At 43.0% G+C, this 18605-nt stretch overlaps 1 protein-coding gene across 1 annotated transcript in view; it reads left to right on the top strand.

The window, feature by feature from the left end:
- ADGRD1 (adhesion G protein-coupled receptor D1) overlaps positions 1–18605 on the top strand; it is a 921219-nt gene that overhangs the window by 111042 nt on the left and 791572 nt on the right. Inside the window, exons 5-6 of the mRNA XM_073628314.1 lie at positions 3180–3425; positions 8628–8882. Coding sequence (XP_073484415.1) covers positions 3180–3425; positions 8628–8882 — 501 coding nt within the window. The remainder of the gene's footprint in view (positions 1–3179; positions 3426–8627; positions 8883–18605) is intronic.

Below are 18605 nucleotides of genomic sequence, written 5' to 3' on the forward strand. Positions count from 1 at the left end.
ACTTTTTTTTGGGTCCCATAGACTTTAATAGGGTTGAAAAGGGAAGGGTTGAGACCACAGCGGTCCCAGGAATTCTCTCAAAGGGGGAGTCAACAACGTGATGTGATCAATTTATAAGGTAAACTTTATTGAAGTGCTTGTGTTAAAACACGAAACGCGTCGACCTAGCGATGCCATAGATGCTGGCAGCCCCTCTCCCGTGCTCCTGAGTGACTTCACATTCAACTACGGCATGATTTCCTGCACAATAATATCAATGACTAAGAGCTGTGGTATGGACTTGATATTGAGTGTTTACTCTGCCAGACACACGGAATTCATTCAGTTTGCAGCCTGTCTCTGTCTATTGGATTTACCCACAATGGACGTGTGAATGATGCCTTATGGCTAAGCAGCTATAGTGAAGTGGAGGACAGACCCTTATATGGACTGGTATGTAACCTTTACACTAGCTTCCACGTCAATCTTCATGCCATAGACTTACGGCTGATATGTGCAATGCTGGACATTAGACGACCCCTGGGTCCCTGTAATTGGTAACAGATTGCCGTTGTCCTCTGCACTTCTTTGGATTCAACACAGTTTGTCCTGGAGTGCTTTGCTTTATATCTGCATTAAGTGGAATAATTCTTGGTCTGATGAACAGGTCTCTTTTTTCACTTACGCGAACAGGATCATCACTACCACCTTCATACTGTCCTCACCTTATGAGTACGGAGACATTGGGCTTTTTTGAAGTGTCCTATATTTGAAAAAATATTTTTTTTCCCCTTCTCAGATCTCCTTGTCCCCCTTCACAGGTGATTGATAACAATTAGAGTTGATTGCATACCCAGAGACTTTCACTCTCTTATACCATGCTCCCGGTTCTTACTACCCCAAGGAAGTGTCTGGTTCGGGACGGGTGGGGAGTTTTGTCAGCATCTATTTTTAAAGGTAAAACGTTGTTCTTACTGTTTTCTACAGTTTGCATGTCTTTTTATCTTTAGGTACCGTGGAGGAACGTGTCCCACCTGTGCAGCCGTGTGCAGCATATGTGGGATTCCTTTATATACAGTGGGGACGGAAAGTATTCCGACCCCCTTAAATTTTTCACTCTTTGTTATATTGCAGCCATTTGCTAAAATCATTTAAGTTCATTTTTTCCTCGTTAATGTACACACACAGCACCCCATATAAAAACACAGAATTGTTGACATTTTTGCAGATTTTAAAAAAAAGAAAAACTGAAATATCACATGGCCCTAAGTATTCAGACCCTTTGCTCAGTATTTAGTAGAAGCACCCTCTTGATCTAATACAGCCATGAGTCTTTTTGGGAAAGATGCAACAAGTTTTTCACACCTGAATTTGGGAATACTCTGCCATTCCTCCTTGCAGATCCTCTCCAGTTCTGTTAGGTTGGATGGTAAACGTTGGTGGACAGCCATTTTTAGGTCTTTCAAGAGATGATCAATTGGGTTTAAGTCAGGGCTTTGGCTGGGTCATTCAAGAACAGTCACAGAGTTGTTGTGAAGCCACTCCTTCGTTATTTTAGTTGTGTGGTTAGGGTCATTGTCTTGTTGGAAGGTAAACCTTCGGCCCAGTCTGAGGTCCTGAGCACTCTGGGGAAGGTTTTCGTCCAGTATATCCCTGTACTTGGCCGCATTCATCTTTCCCTCAATTGCAACCAGTCGTCCTGTCCCTGCAGCTGAAAAACACCCCCACAGCATGATGCTGCCACCACCATGCTTCACTGTTGGAACTGTATTGGACAGGTGATGAGCAGTGCCTGGTTTTCTCCACACATACCGCTTAGACTTAAGGCCAAAAAGTTCTATCTTGGTCTCATCAGACCAAAGAATCTTATTTCTCAACATCTTGGAGTCCTTCAGGTGTCTTGCACTGAGGAGAGGCTTCCGTCGGGCCACTCTGCCATAAAGCCCTGACTGGTGGAGGGCTGCAGTGATGGTTGACTTTTTACAACTTTCTCCCATCTCCCGACTGCATCTCTGGAGCTCAGCCACAGTGATCTTTGGGTTCTTCTTTACCTCTCTCACCAAGGCTCTTCTCCCCTGATAGCTTAGTTTGGCCGGACGGCCAGCTCTAGGAAGGGTTCTGGTCGTCCCAAACGTCTTCCATTGAAGGATTATGGAGGCCACTGTGCTCTTAGGAACCTTAATTGCAGCAGAATTTTTTCGTAACCTTGGCCAGATCTGTGCCTTGCCACAATTCTGTCTCTGAGCTCTTCAGGCAGTTCCTTTGACCTCATGATTCTCATTTGCTTTGACGTGCACTGTGAGCTGTAAGATCTTATATAGACAGGTGTGTGGCTTTCCTAACCAAGTGCAATCAGTATAATCAAACACAGCTGGATTCAAATGAAAGTGTAGAACCATCTCAAGGATGATCAGAAGAAATGGACAGCACCTGAGTTAAATATATGAGTGTCACGGCAAAGGGTCTGAATACTTAGGACCATGTGATATTTCAGTTTTTCTTTTTTAAGAAATCTGCAAAAATGTCAACAATTCTGTGTTTTTCTGTCAATATGGGGTGCTGTGTGTACATTAATGAGGAAAAAAAATGAACTTAAATGATTTTAGCAAATGGCTGCAATATAACAAAGAGTGAAAAAATTAAGGGGGTCTGAATACTTTCCATCTCCACTGTATTTCTGTGCAATTTTTCAATAAAGTTTACTTTATAAATTGATCACATCATGTTGTTGACTCCCCCTTTGAGAGCATTCCTGGGACCGCTGTGGTCTCACCCCCTTCCTTTTTCATATAGTTTACTTTGCTACATGGGGGATAGCCTGTCAACTTGTGACACGACTTGAGTCATTTGAGATGTCCAAGCTAAGGAGGTGCCTAGGGATGTTTCCTTCAGCTCTAAATTCTATTGCCCTGATAGGCAGCATGATGAGGAGAAATTCTGACTACTGCAGTTTCGGGCGATCATGTTGTCAGGACTCGGGGCACCTGGAAGGAGATGCAAGTCATGTGCTTGGGGTGTCCGGTATTGGTGGACACCCCAAGTGTACTTCCAAAACGTATATCTATTGGATAAGAGTTGCTAATTTATACAGTTTAACTTGCAGATAACCTAAAATGCTTCATAGCCTATTATATTTTTCAAAAATGTTAGTGAAATGTCTTCTTATTGTTTGAGGCTTGTTATCTCTCTTTGAACTTCAGGTGTCACATTCTCATTTTTCTGGAAGATTCAGGACCTGTCACCAAAGAAACAACTGAAACCTATTAACCAAAGTAATAATCAAGAATCTTTCCAAGATGATTCCCTTAAGAGCCAACAGACACGGGCCTTTGGGAAAAAAGTTACTTCCCATGGTTTTCAAATCTACTCAGATGAGCGTGAAGGCTATGTTGAGGTATATACACACGAGGACTCCAAGGTCTGGAAAGCAAGAATAAAAGCTCCAGGTACTCATCACTGTGTTACAGTATGATTCTTGACAAAGAAACACAAAGGAGGAGCAGAGTTCTTTATTTATTATAGGCATTTATACGGCTTCGACAATTTATGTGGCTTTTTACATACTGTATATTTGCATCAGTCCCTGCCCTCAAGGACCTTACACTCTAAGGTCCCTATCACAATGCATATATATACGCACACATATACTGGGGCCAATTTACATACCAGTGTGTAGTGTGGGCAAAAACACAAACAGGCACAAGTAGAACTTTTAACTACACTATATTACCAAAAGTATTGGGACGTCTGCCTTTATACACACATGAACTTTAATGGCACCCCAGTCTTAGTCCATAGGGTTGAGTTGGCCCACCTTTTGCAGCTATAACAGCTTCACCTCTTCTGCGAAGGCTGCCCACAAGGTTTAGGAGTGTGTCTATGGGAATGTTTAACCATTTTTCCAGAAGCGCATTTGTGAGGTTAGGCACTGATGTAGACGTGAAGGCCTGGCTCGCAGTCTCCGCTCTAATTTATCGCAAAGGTGTTCTATCAGGTTGAGGTCAAGTTCCTCCACCTCAAATTCGCTCATTCATGTCTTTATGGACCTTGCTTTGTGCACTGATGCACAGTCATGTTGCCCCAAACTGTTCCCACAAATTTGTAAGCATGACATTTTCCATGCATGGATTTCAACAAGGGTTTTTTTTTTTAAGCACGTAATTAGAGCCTGAGGCTCTAATTGGTTTCAAAAAGGGTAGGTTCGGGGCGCAGAGCACTGGGCCACTAGCCCACCCATTTGTGTGACATTAGCAAATTAATATTCGCTAATGACTTCTTGCTTCTCCTCCCGGGCAATCAGGAAGCTTGTCCTGAGACCCGATTGGCCGGCAGTCTTAGGACGGGTCTCAGGACCAGCCTCCTGTTCGGCCGCGAGGAAAAGCAATGGGCCCGGCAGCAGCAGTCTCTTCTAGCAGCCCCGGATTCAGCAGAGCATCGTCACCTCATCCTCCTCCCGCACTGGGTGGTGGGGGGTGCTGGCATTGACAGAGGATCGGGGCGGATCGGGTCGTATCGAGCGCCGGGGGGTTTGCATAGTGGATCGTTGCTTTGATATTTTGAGAGGGGAGAAGGGAGGAGGGGGCTGTAAGTGAGGGGGCTGCGAGTGAGGGGGCCAGGCCTGCTTGCCGCCCCCCAAACTTTGACCACTAGCCGCCGCTGCTTTTTGAGTATGATAATATTTGTAATTTCATGGGCATCACAGCTTTGAGATCTGACACATTTGATATCTATTCACTGGACGCTACTTCAGCTTTTATTTTGTACAAAACTGGGGATTAAATTGTGTCTGTGTGCACTAAAATTCATTTCAGTGTATTTTTCAAGAAAATATAGGTTTGATAAACAAGTATGCAAATATTGTGCAACATAAAACATTGCAACTACCTCATTTTAATTCAACAGGGCGTCTGTGTTCAGAAAATATATAATATTCTGGTGGTTTTAAGTAATTTTATAGCCAAAAATGCTGATTTTAACATGTGTGTAAAAAAAAAAAATGTTTTAGAGGGGAAGTGGCAAGAATTATATGCTTGTTCAGGAACCGAGCAAAACTGAAATATCATTTCCTAATGTAGTAAGCCTTTATTGTATCATTACTAATAGCTGATACTGCTTATAAATCAGAACAAGTTTTAGGCCTGGAGTAAAACTATATTCTCTGAATAACTCTCTAAACGTAATAATTTTAAAGCGTTAGTTATGACATAATTCCTCCAGTGAAATGCAAAGGACATTACAGAACACTGAAGTAGAAGCTTAAAGAAAAATACTCTTGTTATCCTTAAAATGTATATTAATAGTAAAGAAGAGGAAAGGATCTTCTGTTCTGAACCAGAACAAGGTGTTCTAACCTTTCTAAATGAGTCTCATCTGTTTGAATTAATGCTGTAATGCTAATGAAAGACGTCACAGCACGTGGGTTTCCTAATGGCTGTTCTGTTCTAGTTACAGGTCATGCCCCAGATGCTCATAATTCTGCATGTTAAAAGTTATAAGATATTCCCTTAAATATTAATACAGTAACAGGTGAAATTACCGTAAATAGAATTCTGTCAGGGCTAGCCTTGTGTTGGATTCAGTAGATTGACAAAATGGCTTTAATAATGGCAATAAACTTGTGGTGAGTAATGCTTGTTAAAATTGCTGAAAGATGTCAAATAAATTGCATTCATTTGCTCTTAGTACTGTTTGGAGATGCAGGTGCATTCCGAATGGACCCAGATTCCTCAGAACTGGTAAATTAAACTTACATTTTGCTTTGGTCTTCAGTGCAGTATATCTTTTAACTAACAGCACAGTGGCTAAGTGGTTAGAACTTCCGCTTGGTAGCACTAAGGGTTGTCGGTTCGAAATCCTGACAATGGCAATATCTGCATGGAGTTTGCATGTTCTCCCCTGGGTACTCCTGTTTCTTCCCTCACACCAAAGACATGCTGGTAGGTAAATTGGCCCTACTATGTGTATGCATGAATGTGCTTTAGGGACCTTAGATTGTAAGCTCCTTAAATGCATGGACTGATATGTATGTATAAAAATATAAATATATATGTAAAACACTGCGAAAATTCACAGCGCTATAAAAGTACCTGTTATAGATTAAATACACTTTTCCCTCAATAATGTATTGATGTCCTTTTTGAGAAAATGCATCTAAGGTCTTAAAAATAGTGATAACATCACTAATAAGGTTTAAAAATGTATTTTCCTCTTGAATCACAAGCCCGATGACCGGTATAGGCTCACCCTTAGTAATCACATTTATTGGAGTTACTTGCTCTGAGAGCCCTTGCACACTGGGGCGGTTTGCAGGCGCTATTGCGCTAATAATAGCGCCTGCAAACCGCCCCAAAAGTGCCGCTGCTTTCATTCCAGTGTGAAGGCCCCGAGGGCTTGCACACTGGAGCGATGCGCTGGCAGGACGGTAAAAAAAGTCCTGCCAGCAGCATCTTCGGAGCGGTGAAGGAGCGGTGTGTATACCGCTCCTTTACCGCTCCTGCCCATTGAAATTAATGGGACGGCGCGGCTATACCACCGGCAAAGCGCCTCTGCAGAGGCGCTTTGCGGTGGTATTTAACCCTTTCTCAGCCGCTAGCGGGGGGTAAAACCGCCCTGCTAGCGGCCGCATACCGACGGTAAAACGCCGCTAATAATAGCGGCGTTTTACCGCCGACGCCGCCCGCCGCCCCCCGCCCCAGTGTGCAAGGGCTCTTACTGTTTCATGGTTGATTTGACAACTTTAAATGAAGATTAACTAGAAGCTGGGACATCTTCTCTTACAATCAAGTTTGTGTTATATTTAAAGCTGAACTCCAGGAATTCAGTCCCTTTAAAAAAAAAAATGAAGGTACACTATGAGTTAAAGGAGAAGTCCAGCCAAAACTCGTTTGACTGGGCTTCTCCTATGGATCACAGGAGTGCAATTCGTTTTGCACTCCTGTGTCCTGTTTCCAGCAGAGAGCAGGCTGAAGTCCGCTCTCTGCTGACATCACGGATAACGGCCTAGGCACAAACACAGACAATAAAGTCTGGACCGATGCTGCATCCACCTAGGTAAGGTTGAATGGGGTAAAAAAAGAAACCCATACTTCTCTTTTAAGTCCAAAAAGCTGCATGAAACCTCCTGGACTTATCTCTATTACATCTGACAGGTTTATACAACTCCCGTAAAACAGATATTGCTGTAGTTTTAGTTTGAGCCTAACATTCTATACTCTGGTCTCAGCTGCTTCAACAGTAGAGTCAGTACAGCTGCTCTGCCCACCCCTTCCCTCCTCCTGCCCAACCACAGAAGCCTTTGCATTTATGACCTCATTCACAAAATACAAAGGCTTTTGTGAATGGGCAGCAGAGAGGAGAGGCGTACCCTCCTGCTGAGTGTATCCTTTGGCTGAGTCTGTCAGATGTAAGTAATAGAGATAAGAAGATGAATTGCACATCATTGGACTTAACTCATAGTAGGCCTTCTATTTTTACAAATTGTCTGTATTCCTGGAATTCAGTTTTAATAGTGTGCAACAAATAGATTTTATACTATAACAGATGCCATTTTATTGATATTTGTCTATCTGCAACAACTTCTGATCAGATGTTTTCAAATGCACCTTTATTGCACTTTGGATTGAAGTTCAAAAACCTGCTGTCTTTGACACAATTACAGTGTCAGGTCACCTGAGCCCAGGTGGCAGATGCACTCCATTGGGGTCAGGAGCGCACTGCAAGGTAGTGGACCTTACGGCTGACTGCTGCGGATGGAGCTCTAGGTGATTCAGGAGAGCAGGTATTCTGGAGCACCAACACGGATCACACTGGGAGCTAGAGCATGAGATTTCCCAGGGAGCGGAATCTAAAATCCAGCGGGTGTTCACCAGAGGCCCCTAGTGGTGGGGATGGATATAGCTGCAGTCTGGCTCGAGGTCGCAACCTCCAGGTCCTCCCACCTCATGCTCACGGTAGAGTACAGGAAGGTATGGAGGAAACAGCAGACTGCGACAACAAAGGATAGTCAGGAGATAGCCAAAGGTCGGGACAACAAGCAGGTAAGGATAGTCAAGGAAAACACCAAGGTCGGCATATGAAGCAGGACAGTCAGGAACAAGCCAAGATCGGTAACTAGAATCAGACGTAGAACACACAGCAAAGAGTACACGGATGTCAAACACACAATATTGATCAGCAAGGCTGGCTTGCAGTGCACAGGTTAATATAGAGTTTCCTGATAGGGCCTGGGGTGGAGCCATGTTTTGAGGAGAGATTACTTAAGTAACCAGGTGAAGGGTGGCCAGTCTCTCAAGCTGAACACATGGAGAGGTAAGCTGACAGACAAACATTACTGCAGATCCATGACATAGAGTACATGCTGCAAGGTATTACCATGATTTTTTTTCTGGTGTTGTGCAACACTGTACATAATGTGTGTATAATAAAAGGATTGATGATTTTCTAGTGCAAAAGTGATTAATTTGCCATAAGAAATTCTCCATGTTATGGGATATTGCTGTTTTTTTTTGGTCAACCAACACCCAATAAATGGCCCACTTCCTGCTACTGATACCTAAATTAAAGCGCTGGATAAAGTTGTGTTATGTTTGATCCATTTTTCTGTAAATTCTAAACCATTAATTAAATACTTTTGTGTCTTCACTTTCTAGGTCCATATTGGACTCATGTTCTGTTCACTTGGACATCAAGTGAAGGCCTAAAGGTTTATGTCAATAGCACCTTTAACGCCAGTGATTCCCAAGGTCACCTCTTTTACAGTTATGGAGCTGGTAGTGATCGCCTGATTGTGGGCACAAACAGTGATCCTTCCACACACTATGTGAATGGTGCTTTCGATGAGTTCCTCATATGGGAAAGAGCTCTAAGCCCTCCTGAGATTCACCACTACTTTACAGCTGCCATTGGTATGTTATTTTGGTAAGCAACATTTGTGAATGTCGCTTCATACTTACAATTACCTAACATCAACATAAGCCTTGTTTCAGAAACATATTAAGGAAAAATGACTACTTGCACAGCTATACATAGATAAGGGGTTGTTTATCTTTTACTGTAACTTACTTAATGGAGATATCTCATTTTTTTCATATTTGCTTACACATATGAAATAATGCATTATAGAGATCATGCCTCCTCACAAATTACTTAAACAATCAAACCCAGTATCTACTGTATCTTTCACAGTGTCAAATATGTACATGTCTATATATCTGCTAAAAGTCATACTGAAACATAGAATAAGAACCCTAGCTATAAATATGTTTTGCTTATAGTATACAGTTCACACCGTTCCTCACAACATTCTGAGATAAGAAAGAGGGACACCTTTAGCACAAAGTATGTAGGCAAAGGACACCCTGTTCCCAATTACTCAGATCTCCAAGAATTAAAAAATGTATTTGTTAAACCCAAGTAATTGTTTTTTACTACTTTTCTTTTTTATTGGCTTTTCAAAATAACCAATAAATTCATATAGAGGTTGGATGTAAAGTTTCGCACTTTTGGTTGGCAATTGAAAAGTGCAATTTTTTATACAGACCAATAAAGGGAAAAAAAGGAAAAAAGAGGGACAGATAGATCTGGTTCCAAAAGAGAGACAGTCCCTCCAAACGAGGGGCAGTTGGGAGTAATGTTACACTAATACTTACTGTATATTTTATAAGGCAAGAGCAATGATGACAATTATGTTGCAGCAGCTAGATCAGATATTTCTATACTTTATCAAATATATTAATGTTTTCTCTCAGTTACTATAAGTTAATGTATCAGTCTTATTAAGCAAGTTGGCACCTATAAAAAATCACACATACTCTGGATAATAAGGCAGTGCTTCAAAGCTCACTTTGATGTAGAATAGAAAATAAAAAAAGATCCTTTTCCTTTAAAGCATGTTATACAGCACAGTGCTTGTGCTGTGTAATTTGGCTCCCTTTAACACCTGAAATACCTTGCTGATCCTGCCTGCCCTCCCCCCTGTAAACTGACCACGGTTTATCATGGCTGCTGAGCCCTGACACCATGGTCAGTTTACGTGCCATAGTCATCCGCTGTGTCTCCTGTCTCTCCTCTGTGCTCTCCGCCTTCCTCCCCCCTCCATTCCCTGCCTGTCAGCTCCGTGTCCGTGCCCACCTCCTCCCCTCCTGCTGCTCAAATTAGGGTTAAATTTACATTATCCTCTTGGTTGATTCATGTAATGTCCCCTCGTGACTGTGCTTTATAAAAAAATGCAGCTATGTACCTGCAGATCGGCGCTCACGTGACCCGCCGGTTCTCTCCTCTCTCACATGACAGCTGCAGTGGGCGAGGCGGCCTCTCTCTTCCTCTCCTCCTTCCCTCTTGACTGGCGTCAGCGGGGGATCCTCAGCCCCGCCTGCTGCATCTGTCGGGCTGAGAGAGGAGAGATCTGCACTATGAAAACAGGTATATAGCTGCATTTTTTTATAAAGCACAGTCACAGGGGGACATGAACCAACCGAGAGGATAATGTAAATTTAACCCTGTGGGTTAACAACCACTTTAATACATTTTAAAAAGCTTGTTTACATTTATTTTAAAGGCCCCTTCCACACGGGGCAGATCCGTTTAACGGAGTCTTCCAGCTCAGCAGGAGATTGCTCCATTGATCTCCGCTGAGCCGGCGGATGACAGGTTTGTCTCTGCTCACTGAGCGGGGAGGGGCCTGTCAGAGTGCCGCTGATTCCTATGGAGAGATCGGATGAAAACGGACAGCATGTCTATTTTCTTCAGATCTCATCCGATCCGCCAAGAACATATCGCCATCCATCTGTTTTTAGCTGCTTGAATGGCAGACGGGTGTCAGCGGACACATCTCCACTGACTTCCGTCTCCCCATAGGAGTCAATGGATGGCTGCTCGGATCCGCCTGAAAAACGAACAGGCGGATCTGAGCGGGCTTGTCGTGTGAAAGGGGCCTAAGAGAGTGTGTATGTATATGTGTATATACTATATATATATATATATATATATATAGTATCTCACAAAATTGAGTACACCCCTTACATTTTTGTAAATATTGTATTATATCTTTTCATGTGACAACACTGTAGAAAAAACAGTGTAAATTTGCTATCCCCTCAAAATTACTCAACACACAGCCATTAATGTCTAAATCGCTGGCAACAAAGGTAAGTATGCCCCTAAATGAAAATGTCCATATTGATCCCAAAGTATCAATATTTTGTGTGGCCACCATTATTTTCCAGCACTGCCTTAACCCTCTTGGGCATGGAGTTCACCAGAGCTTCACAGGTTGCCACTGGAGTCCTCTTCCACTCCTCTATGACGACATCACAAAGCTGTTGGATATTAGAGACCTTGCACTCTTCCACCTTCCGTTTGAGGATGCCCCACAGATGCTAAATAGGGTTTAGGTTTGGAGACATGCTTGGCCAGTCCATCACCTTTACCCTCAGCTTCTTTAGCAAGGCAGTGGTCATCTTGGAGGTGTCTTTGGGGTCGTTATCATGTTGGAGTACTGCCCTGCGGCCCAGTCTCCGAAGTGAAGGGATCATGCTCTGCTTCAGTATGTCACAGTACATGTTGGCATTCATGGTTCCCTCAGTGAACTCTAGCTCCCCAGTGCCGGCAGCAATCGTATAGCCCCAGACCATGACACTCCCACAACCATGCTTGACTTTAGGCAAAACACACTTGTCTTTGTACTCCTCACCTGGTTGCCACCACACACGCTTGTCACCATCTGAACAAAATAAGTTTATCTTGGTCTCATCAGACCACAGGACATGGTTCCAGTAATCCATGTCCTTAGTCTGCTTGTCTTCAGCAAACTGTTTGTGGGCTTTCTTTGTGCATCATCTTCCTTCTGGGACAACAGCCATGCAGACAGGCTGACCCCCCACCCCTTCAACCTCTGCAGCAATGCTGGCAGCACTCATACGTCTATTTCCCAAAGACAACCTCTGGATATAATGCTGAGCACGTGCAACTACTTTGGTCGACCACGGCGACCTGTTCTGAGTGGAACCTGTCCGGTTAATTCGCTGTATGGTCTTGGCCACTGTTCTGCAGCTCAGTATTTATACACATCCACATGTATTTGAGCTTCGGATTGCACACCCAAATGCAATAGGCTGTGCACACCTATGACTGTAAGCAACAATGTCAGAATTGGGGCTTTTTGAAAGTGGAAGTAAACCCTCCTATAATTTTCAGCCATGGACCCTGCCATCTTGGCCTCTGTTTAACCACTTCAGCCCAGAAAGGATTTACCCCCTTCCTGACAAGGTAATTTTTTGCGATATGACACTGCATTACTTTAACTTACAGTTGCGCGGTCATGCGACGCTGTACCCAAATAAAATTTATGTCCTTTTTTTCCCACAAATAGAGCTTTCTTTTGGTGGTATTTGATCACCTCTGCGATTTTAATTCTTTTCACTATAAACAAAAAAAGCCAACAATTTTGGAAAAAAAAAAACAATATTTTTTACTTTCTGCTATAAAACATACCCAATAAAAAAATTTTAAAATCGAATTTCTTCATAAATTTAGACCAATATGTATTCTTCTACATATTTTTGGTAAAAAATAAAAACCCAATAAGCATATATTGATTGGTTTGCGCAAAAGTTATAGCGTTTAAAAAATAGTGGAAAGATTTATGGCATTTTTATTATTTATTTATTTTTTAATAGTAATGGCGGTGATCAGTGATTTTTAGTTGGACTGCCACATTGCAGCACACAGATCGGACACCTAGCTGACATTTTTGGCACATTTTTGGGAACCAGTGACATTATTACAGTGATCAGTGCTAAAAATATGCACTGACATTGTACTAATGACACTGTCAGGGAAGGGGTTAACATTAGGGGCGATCAAGTGGTTAAATGTGTTCCCTCAGTGTGTTCCTAACTGTGTGGGGGGATGGGCTGCCTGGGACAACATGCAGATCCGTCTTCTTGCGTAGCAGAAAGACAGAGTCTCTGTGTGATCCCCCTGTCAGAACGGAGTTCTGCTTTGTTTACTATGGGAGATCCCCGTTCTGTCATTGCGGGGAATGAGCATGGATGGCCAATGCATGCACGCCCACAGAACCTCGTGCACGAACCGACGTACACCTACAGCGATTCGCACAGCCGAGCCAACCTGCAGCAGTATAATGCCCTGTACACACGGTCGGACATTGATCGGACATTCCGACAACAAAATCCATGGATTTTTTCCGACGGATGTTGGCTCAAACTTGTCTTGCATACACACGGTCACACAAAGTTGTCAGAAAATCCGATCGTTCTGAACGAGGTGACGTAAAACAAGTACGTCGGGACTATAAACGGGGCAGTAGCCAATAGCTTTCATTTCTTAATTTATTCTGAGCATGCGTGGCACTTTGTGCGTCGGATTTGTGTACACACGATCGGAATTTCCGACAACGGATTTTGTTGTCGGAAATTTTTTTAGAAAACTATCAAACTTTGTGTGTTGGAAATTCCTATGGAAAATGTGTGATGGAGCCCACACACGGTCGGAATTTCTGACAACAAGGTCGTATCACACATTTTCCATCGGAAAATCCTATCGTGGGTACAGGGCATTACTGTGGCGGCTGGTCGGCAAGAGGTTAATCTTCAACTGCCGTGATGCTGCACATGTGATCAATTATGACACCAGCCATTGGATGGTTTGACAATTTGGTTGAGAGCAATGTGGCAGTTACATTCCTGTCACGTGTCGGGAATGTAACTGTTTTTGAAACTGTTAAATCAATGGGTTTACATCCGCTTTAAATGTTATGGAGAGGAAATGAATGTGTAAATTTGTAAGCTGCAGGCCAGGCCCGCCTATATTTGACAGGTTACAAGTGCCTGCTAATGATGTTTTGTGAGTAATCCATATCTACAGTATAGCCCATTTATTGGTCATGTAAGTTGAAAGAAAAAGCTTTAGCCTTTGATTTACAGTGTAAGTCTGCAATTTTGATTTGGGATGAAAAATCCACTCCCAAGTGTGAGAATCACTGCGATCTAAGCTGAATCTTGAATCTCTACAATCCTTTGATGAGCTTTTCAGATTATAATCTGGATTCAGAAAGGAACCAACCTTTATAAATCAAGGATTATTTAGGTTGAAATGTGACCAATCAAATTAATTTATCACAAACTATAAATTTAATTGGTCACATTTCAACCTAAATAATCCTTAATAGTATACATACAAAGCCATTCACAACTCTGCCCCGAGCTACATCACCAACCTTGTCGCCAAATATCACCCAAATCAACCTCTCCACTCTTCTCAAGACCTCCTACTCTCGAGCTCTCATCTCCTCCTTCTATGTTCGTCTCCAGGATTTCTCCAGAGCCTCTCCCATCCTCTGGAACTCGCTACCTCAACCTGTCCAGCTATCCCCTACTCTTGCTACCTTCAGGCGATCCCTGAAAACTCATCTCTTCAGGAAAGCCTATCATGTCTCTAACTAATCTCCTACCACTTCCATCAGCTCATTCCTCACAGCTACAACCTTCTGTACCACCTGCCCCACCCTATTAGATTGTAAGCTCTTCTGAGCAGGGCCCTCTAATTACTCTTGTATTTTATTGTATTATAACTGTATTGTCTCCCTTTTATATTGTTGCTGTGTAAACTGTTGGCGCTATATAAATCCTGAATAGTAATAATAATAATAGTATAGAGCATCTTAACCTCTTCGCGCCCGCGCTATAGCCGAAAGACGGCTGCAGCGCAGACGCTAATTGCTGGGAGGCCATCCCTGGATGCCCTCCTGTTTACTTCCGCAATGCGCGCTCCCGGGGGCGCGCAATGGGAAAGTTCTGTGCTGGCCGTGTCCCTTGGACACAGCCAGTCACAGATCGCTGAAAACGGCCAATCACAGTGGCTGTTTTCAGTGCGATCGGCGGTGCCAATGAGAGTTGATCTCATATGTAAACATATGTGATCATCTCTCATCGCCGGCTCTGCCTCCTCACACAGAGACAGTGTGTGAGGAGGGAGAGCGAAACGCTGCAGCAGTAAGTGTAAAAAAACAAAAAAAGTGTCCCCACTGCCATCTATACCTGCCATCTGTCCCTACTGTCATGTCCCTGCCATCTGTCCCCACTGTCACGTCCCTGCCATCTGTCCCCACTGTCATGTTCCTGCCATCTGTCCCCACTGCCATCTGTCCCCACTGCCACGTATCAGTGCCATCTGTCATCAGTGCCATCTGTCATCAGTGCCACATATTAGTGCCATCTGTCATCAGTGCCACCTGTCAGTGTCACGTGCCATCTGTCATCAGTGTCACGTGTCATCAGTGCCATCTGTCATCAGTGTCACGTGTCATCAGTGCCACGTATTAGTGCCATCTGTCATCAGTGCCACGTATTAGTGCATCTGTCATCAGTGCCATGTATTAGTGCCATCTGTTCTCAGTGCCACGTGTCATCAGTGCCACGTATTAGTGCCATCTGTCATCAGTGCCATGTGTCATCAGTGCCACGTATTAGTGCCATCTGTCATCAGTGCCACGTATTAGTGCCATCTGTCATCAGTGCCACGTATTAGTGCCATCTGTCATCAGTGCCACATCAGTGTCATCAGTGCCACGTATCAGTGCCATCTGTCATGAGTGCCACATCAGTGTCATCAGTGCCACGTATCAGTGCCATCTGTCATCAGTGCCACGTCAGTGTCACGTGTCATTGTCCTGGTGCTCCAGGGCCTTCAAAAGTGTAATAGGTAGTCAACAAGTTAGATGTGCAATTTATGCTCCTAGAACATCTGATGGTGCTCCCTGCATGTTGGGCCTCTCTATGTGGCCAGGCTGTGAAAAAGTCCCACACATGTGGTATCATAATACTCAGGAGGAGTAGCAGAATGTATTTTGGGGTGTTATTTGTGGTATATACATGCCATGTGAGAGAAATAACCTATTACAATGACAATTTTGTGGGGAACAAAAAAAAATCTTCATTTTGCAAAGAATTGTGGGAAAGAATGACAACATCAAAAAGCTCACCATGCCCCTTACTAAATACCTTGGAATGTCTACTTTCAAATAAAGGGTCATTTGGGGGGTATTTGTACTTTCCTGGCTTGTTCGGGTCACAAGAAATGAGATAGGCCGTCAGTACTTCAGGTGTGATCAATTTTTTATGATTTGCACCATAACTTGTAGACTCTCTAACTTTCACAAAGACCAAATAATATCCACTAATTTGGGTTATTTTTACCAAAGATATGTAGCAGTATAAATTGTGGGCAAAATTTATGAAGAAAATTTAATAATTTGCAAAATTTTATTACAGAAACTAAGAAAAATGCGTTTTTTTTCAAAATTTTATATGTTTTCTAAAAAATGACTGCTGGACCTCTGGACTTTGCTGACTTATCCATATAGCTGTGCATAAAAAAGAGAAAAGCCCAAATGTAAATATAAGATATTTCCCCTTTAATGGAAGTTGTATCTGCACTGTTGTACTTATGCAGATGTGTCTTTGCAGCTGGATAATTGTTCAGCCAGCGCAGGATTCAGGAATTTCCGCACTGCTCTCCTGCTGGCACTTATTAAACATGGACAGGAATGATTGCTTTCTGTGCTAATATTAACCCCTTCCACCGCAGAGAATTATGAGACAGCACACAATAGATTGCTTTTACAAATGAAATGACATTATGGATTTGACTGATTTTTTTGGACAATCACTTTTTTTTATCAACCAAGGTTAGCCTGAGAGTGAACCTAACTTTACATTTGTAGATGGTGGTCCAATGAGCCAGAAAAAAACTATCACTGAGCAGTCACAGGTTAGTGAATAGAAGTAATAAGGTGCAGTGCAGCAAGGGCAAAGGAGATTTGTTGCAGCAAAATACATTTTATTAGTAATAACTTGGACAAGATACTGTTCTGGTACAAAACTCGTGGTTACTCTTCAGTACAATTTATTGAATGGTTAAAGCGGTTATAAACCGCTGAAGAAAAAACAAAAACAAACCTGTAAGACAATGGCATAATGTGCTAGTATGCATCGTGTACTAGCACATTATGAAATACTTACCTTAGAACGAAGCCCTTCCAGTGGCGCCCGCTCATCGCTGAGACAGTTGACATCTTCCCTCTGTGTTTCTTCCGTGTTCGCTGGCTTCAGTGCTGTGAGTGGCCAGAGCCGTGGTGACGTCGCTCCTGCGTATGGGTGCGGGAGCCACCGTTTACGGCACGGGCTTTGGAGGTACTGTAAGCTGGACCTTCAGAGCGCATGCGCCAATGACGTCATTGGCTGCATGCACTCTGCATATCTCCTAAATGGTACAAGTTTAGGAGGTATTCACAGTGCCCACAGGTAAGCCTTATTATAGGCTTACCTGTAGGTACAAGTGGTGTAACAGAGTTTACAACCCCTTTAAAACAGTTAAGGAGAATTTTCTAACATAAAATAAACTTTAAAGTAGTTGTAATCTTTAGTAATGAAAAATTAACAAAGCACATCCCACTTTAGTGTGTGCTAGCCTGAACCCAAAGCACCGAGTGTGGCTCCTCTCTGATCTCTCCTCTGCTATCTGCACTAGTCATCTCTGAAAATTTTCCTGAAACCACAGCCTCCTGGATGACAGTCCGCCCCCCTATACAGCAGGTGACTGATAGTCTTAGTTCTGTGTATTTTTCTATGAGCCTGTAAGCCTATGTGGGGGGGGGGGGGTCCCTTTTCTCCAGTCAGCTGTCAGATATGAGGGAACTCTGTGCTCTATGCTTTGCAGTTTGTGTATGTGATGTCAGATCCTTGCCCCCTGTTGTTAGAGCTGAAAAAATCCTTTGATCTGTGAGTTTTTAGAAGAAATGGCCACAGGTAAACGGATACAAATTATGTAGGAGGATTTCTGTATCACCTGAGGCTAGTCACATCACTGAGTAAATGTAAGGGTTTACAACCACTTTAAATGACACAGATCCAAATCTCAATAATTTCCCATCATGCTGGTTTCAGCATCCCACTTTTGTTTGGCACAGACTTACCATTGCAGGGCACCTGGCCAGCAGCTATAACCACTATCTTAGGTGCTCCAGGGTCCACTTGGTGTTTGATGCATTGCTACATGATGCCATATGCTGTTCCATTGTCCAGCAGTTAATGATAATGACTTACTCTATCTGAAAGAAAAAGGGTAGAGGGGAGGCACAGTCATACTCCAATGTGGCATACACAGGTCTAATTATACCCCTCATAAAAATTGCTGATGTTCAGGTCCCCACTTCTTCACAGCCAGCCACTTAGCATTTCCTTTATTTACTCAGGCACGGAAATCAGTCCTTGGTGTTTTTGTTGTTTTATTAGGGGATGATAACTTGGATGGGGTAGAGTATTACCCCTGTCCTTTACCCTGTAGTTATTTCTTCATAGGAAGTTATGGAACGCTTAGAGGAGTGACAGCAAATCTGAAAAGCCATGTTACAACAAACAACACTGCTAAGTTGGTGTCAGGACTGTTTGTGCATGGGCCTCTCTGTTGCACCCTTAACCAGGAATACTCATGCAACCAGAGTGTTGCAGTACGGGACACAAGTTGGAAGGAAACATGTAGTAAGACAACCAGATCAAGCATGCATATCCAGCTGCTCACTGATGTCTATGGCCAGCTGAATACAAATT

This window comes from Aquarana catesbeiana, linkage group LG01 (genome assembly GCF_042186555.1).
Source record: "Aquarana catesbeiana isolate 2022-GZ linkage group LG01, ASM4218655v1, whole genome shotgun sequence".
NCBI classification, from domain to species: domain Eukaryota; kingdom Metazoa; phylum Chordata; class Amphibia; order Anura; family Ranidae; genus Aquarana; species Aquarana catesbeiana.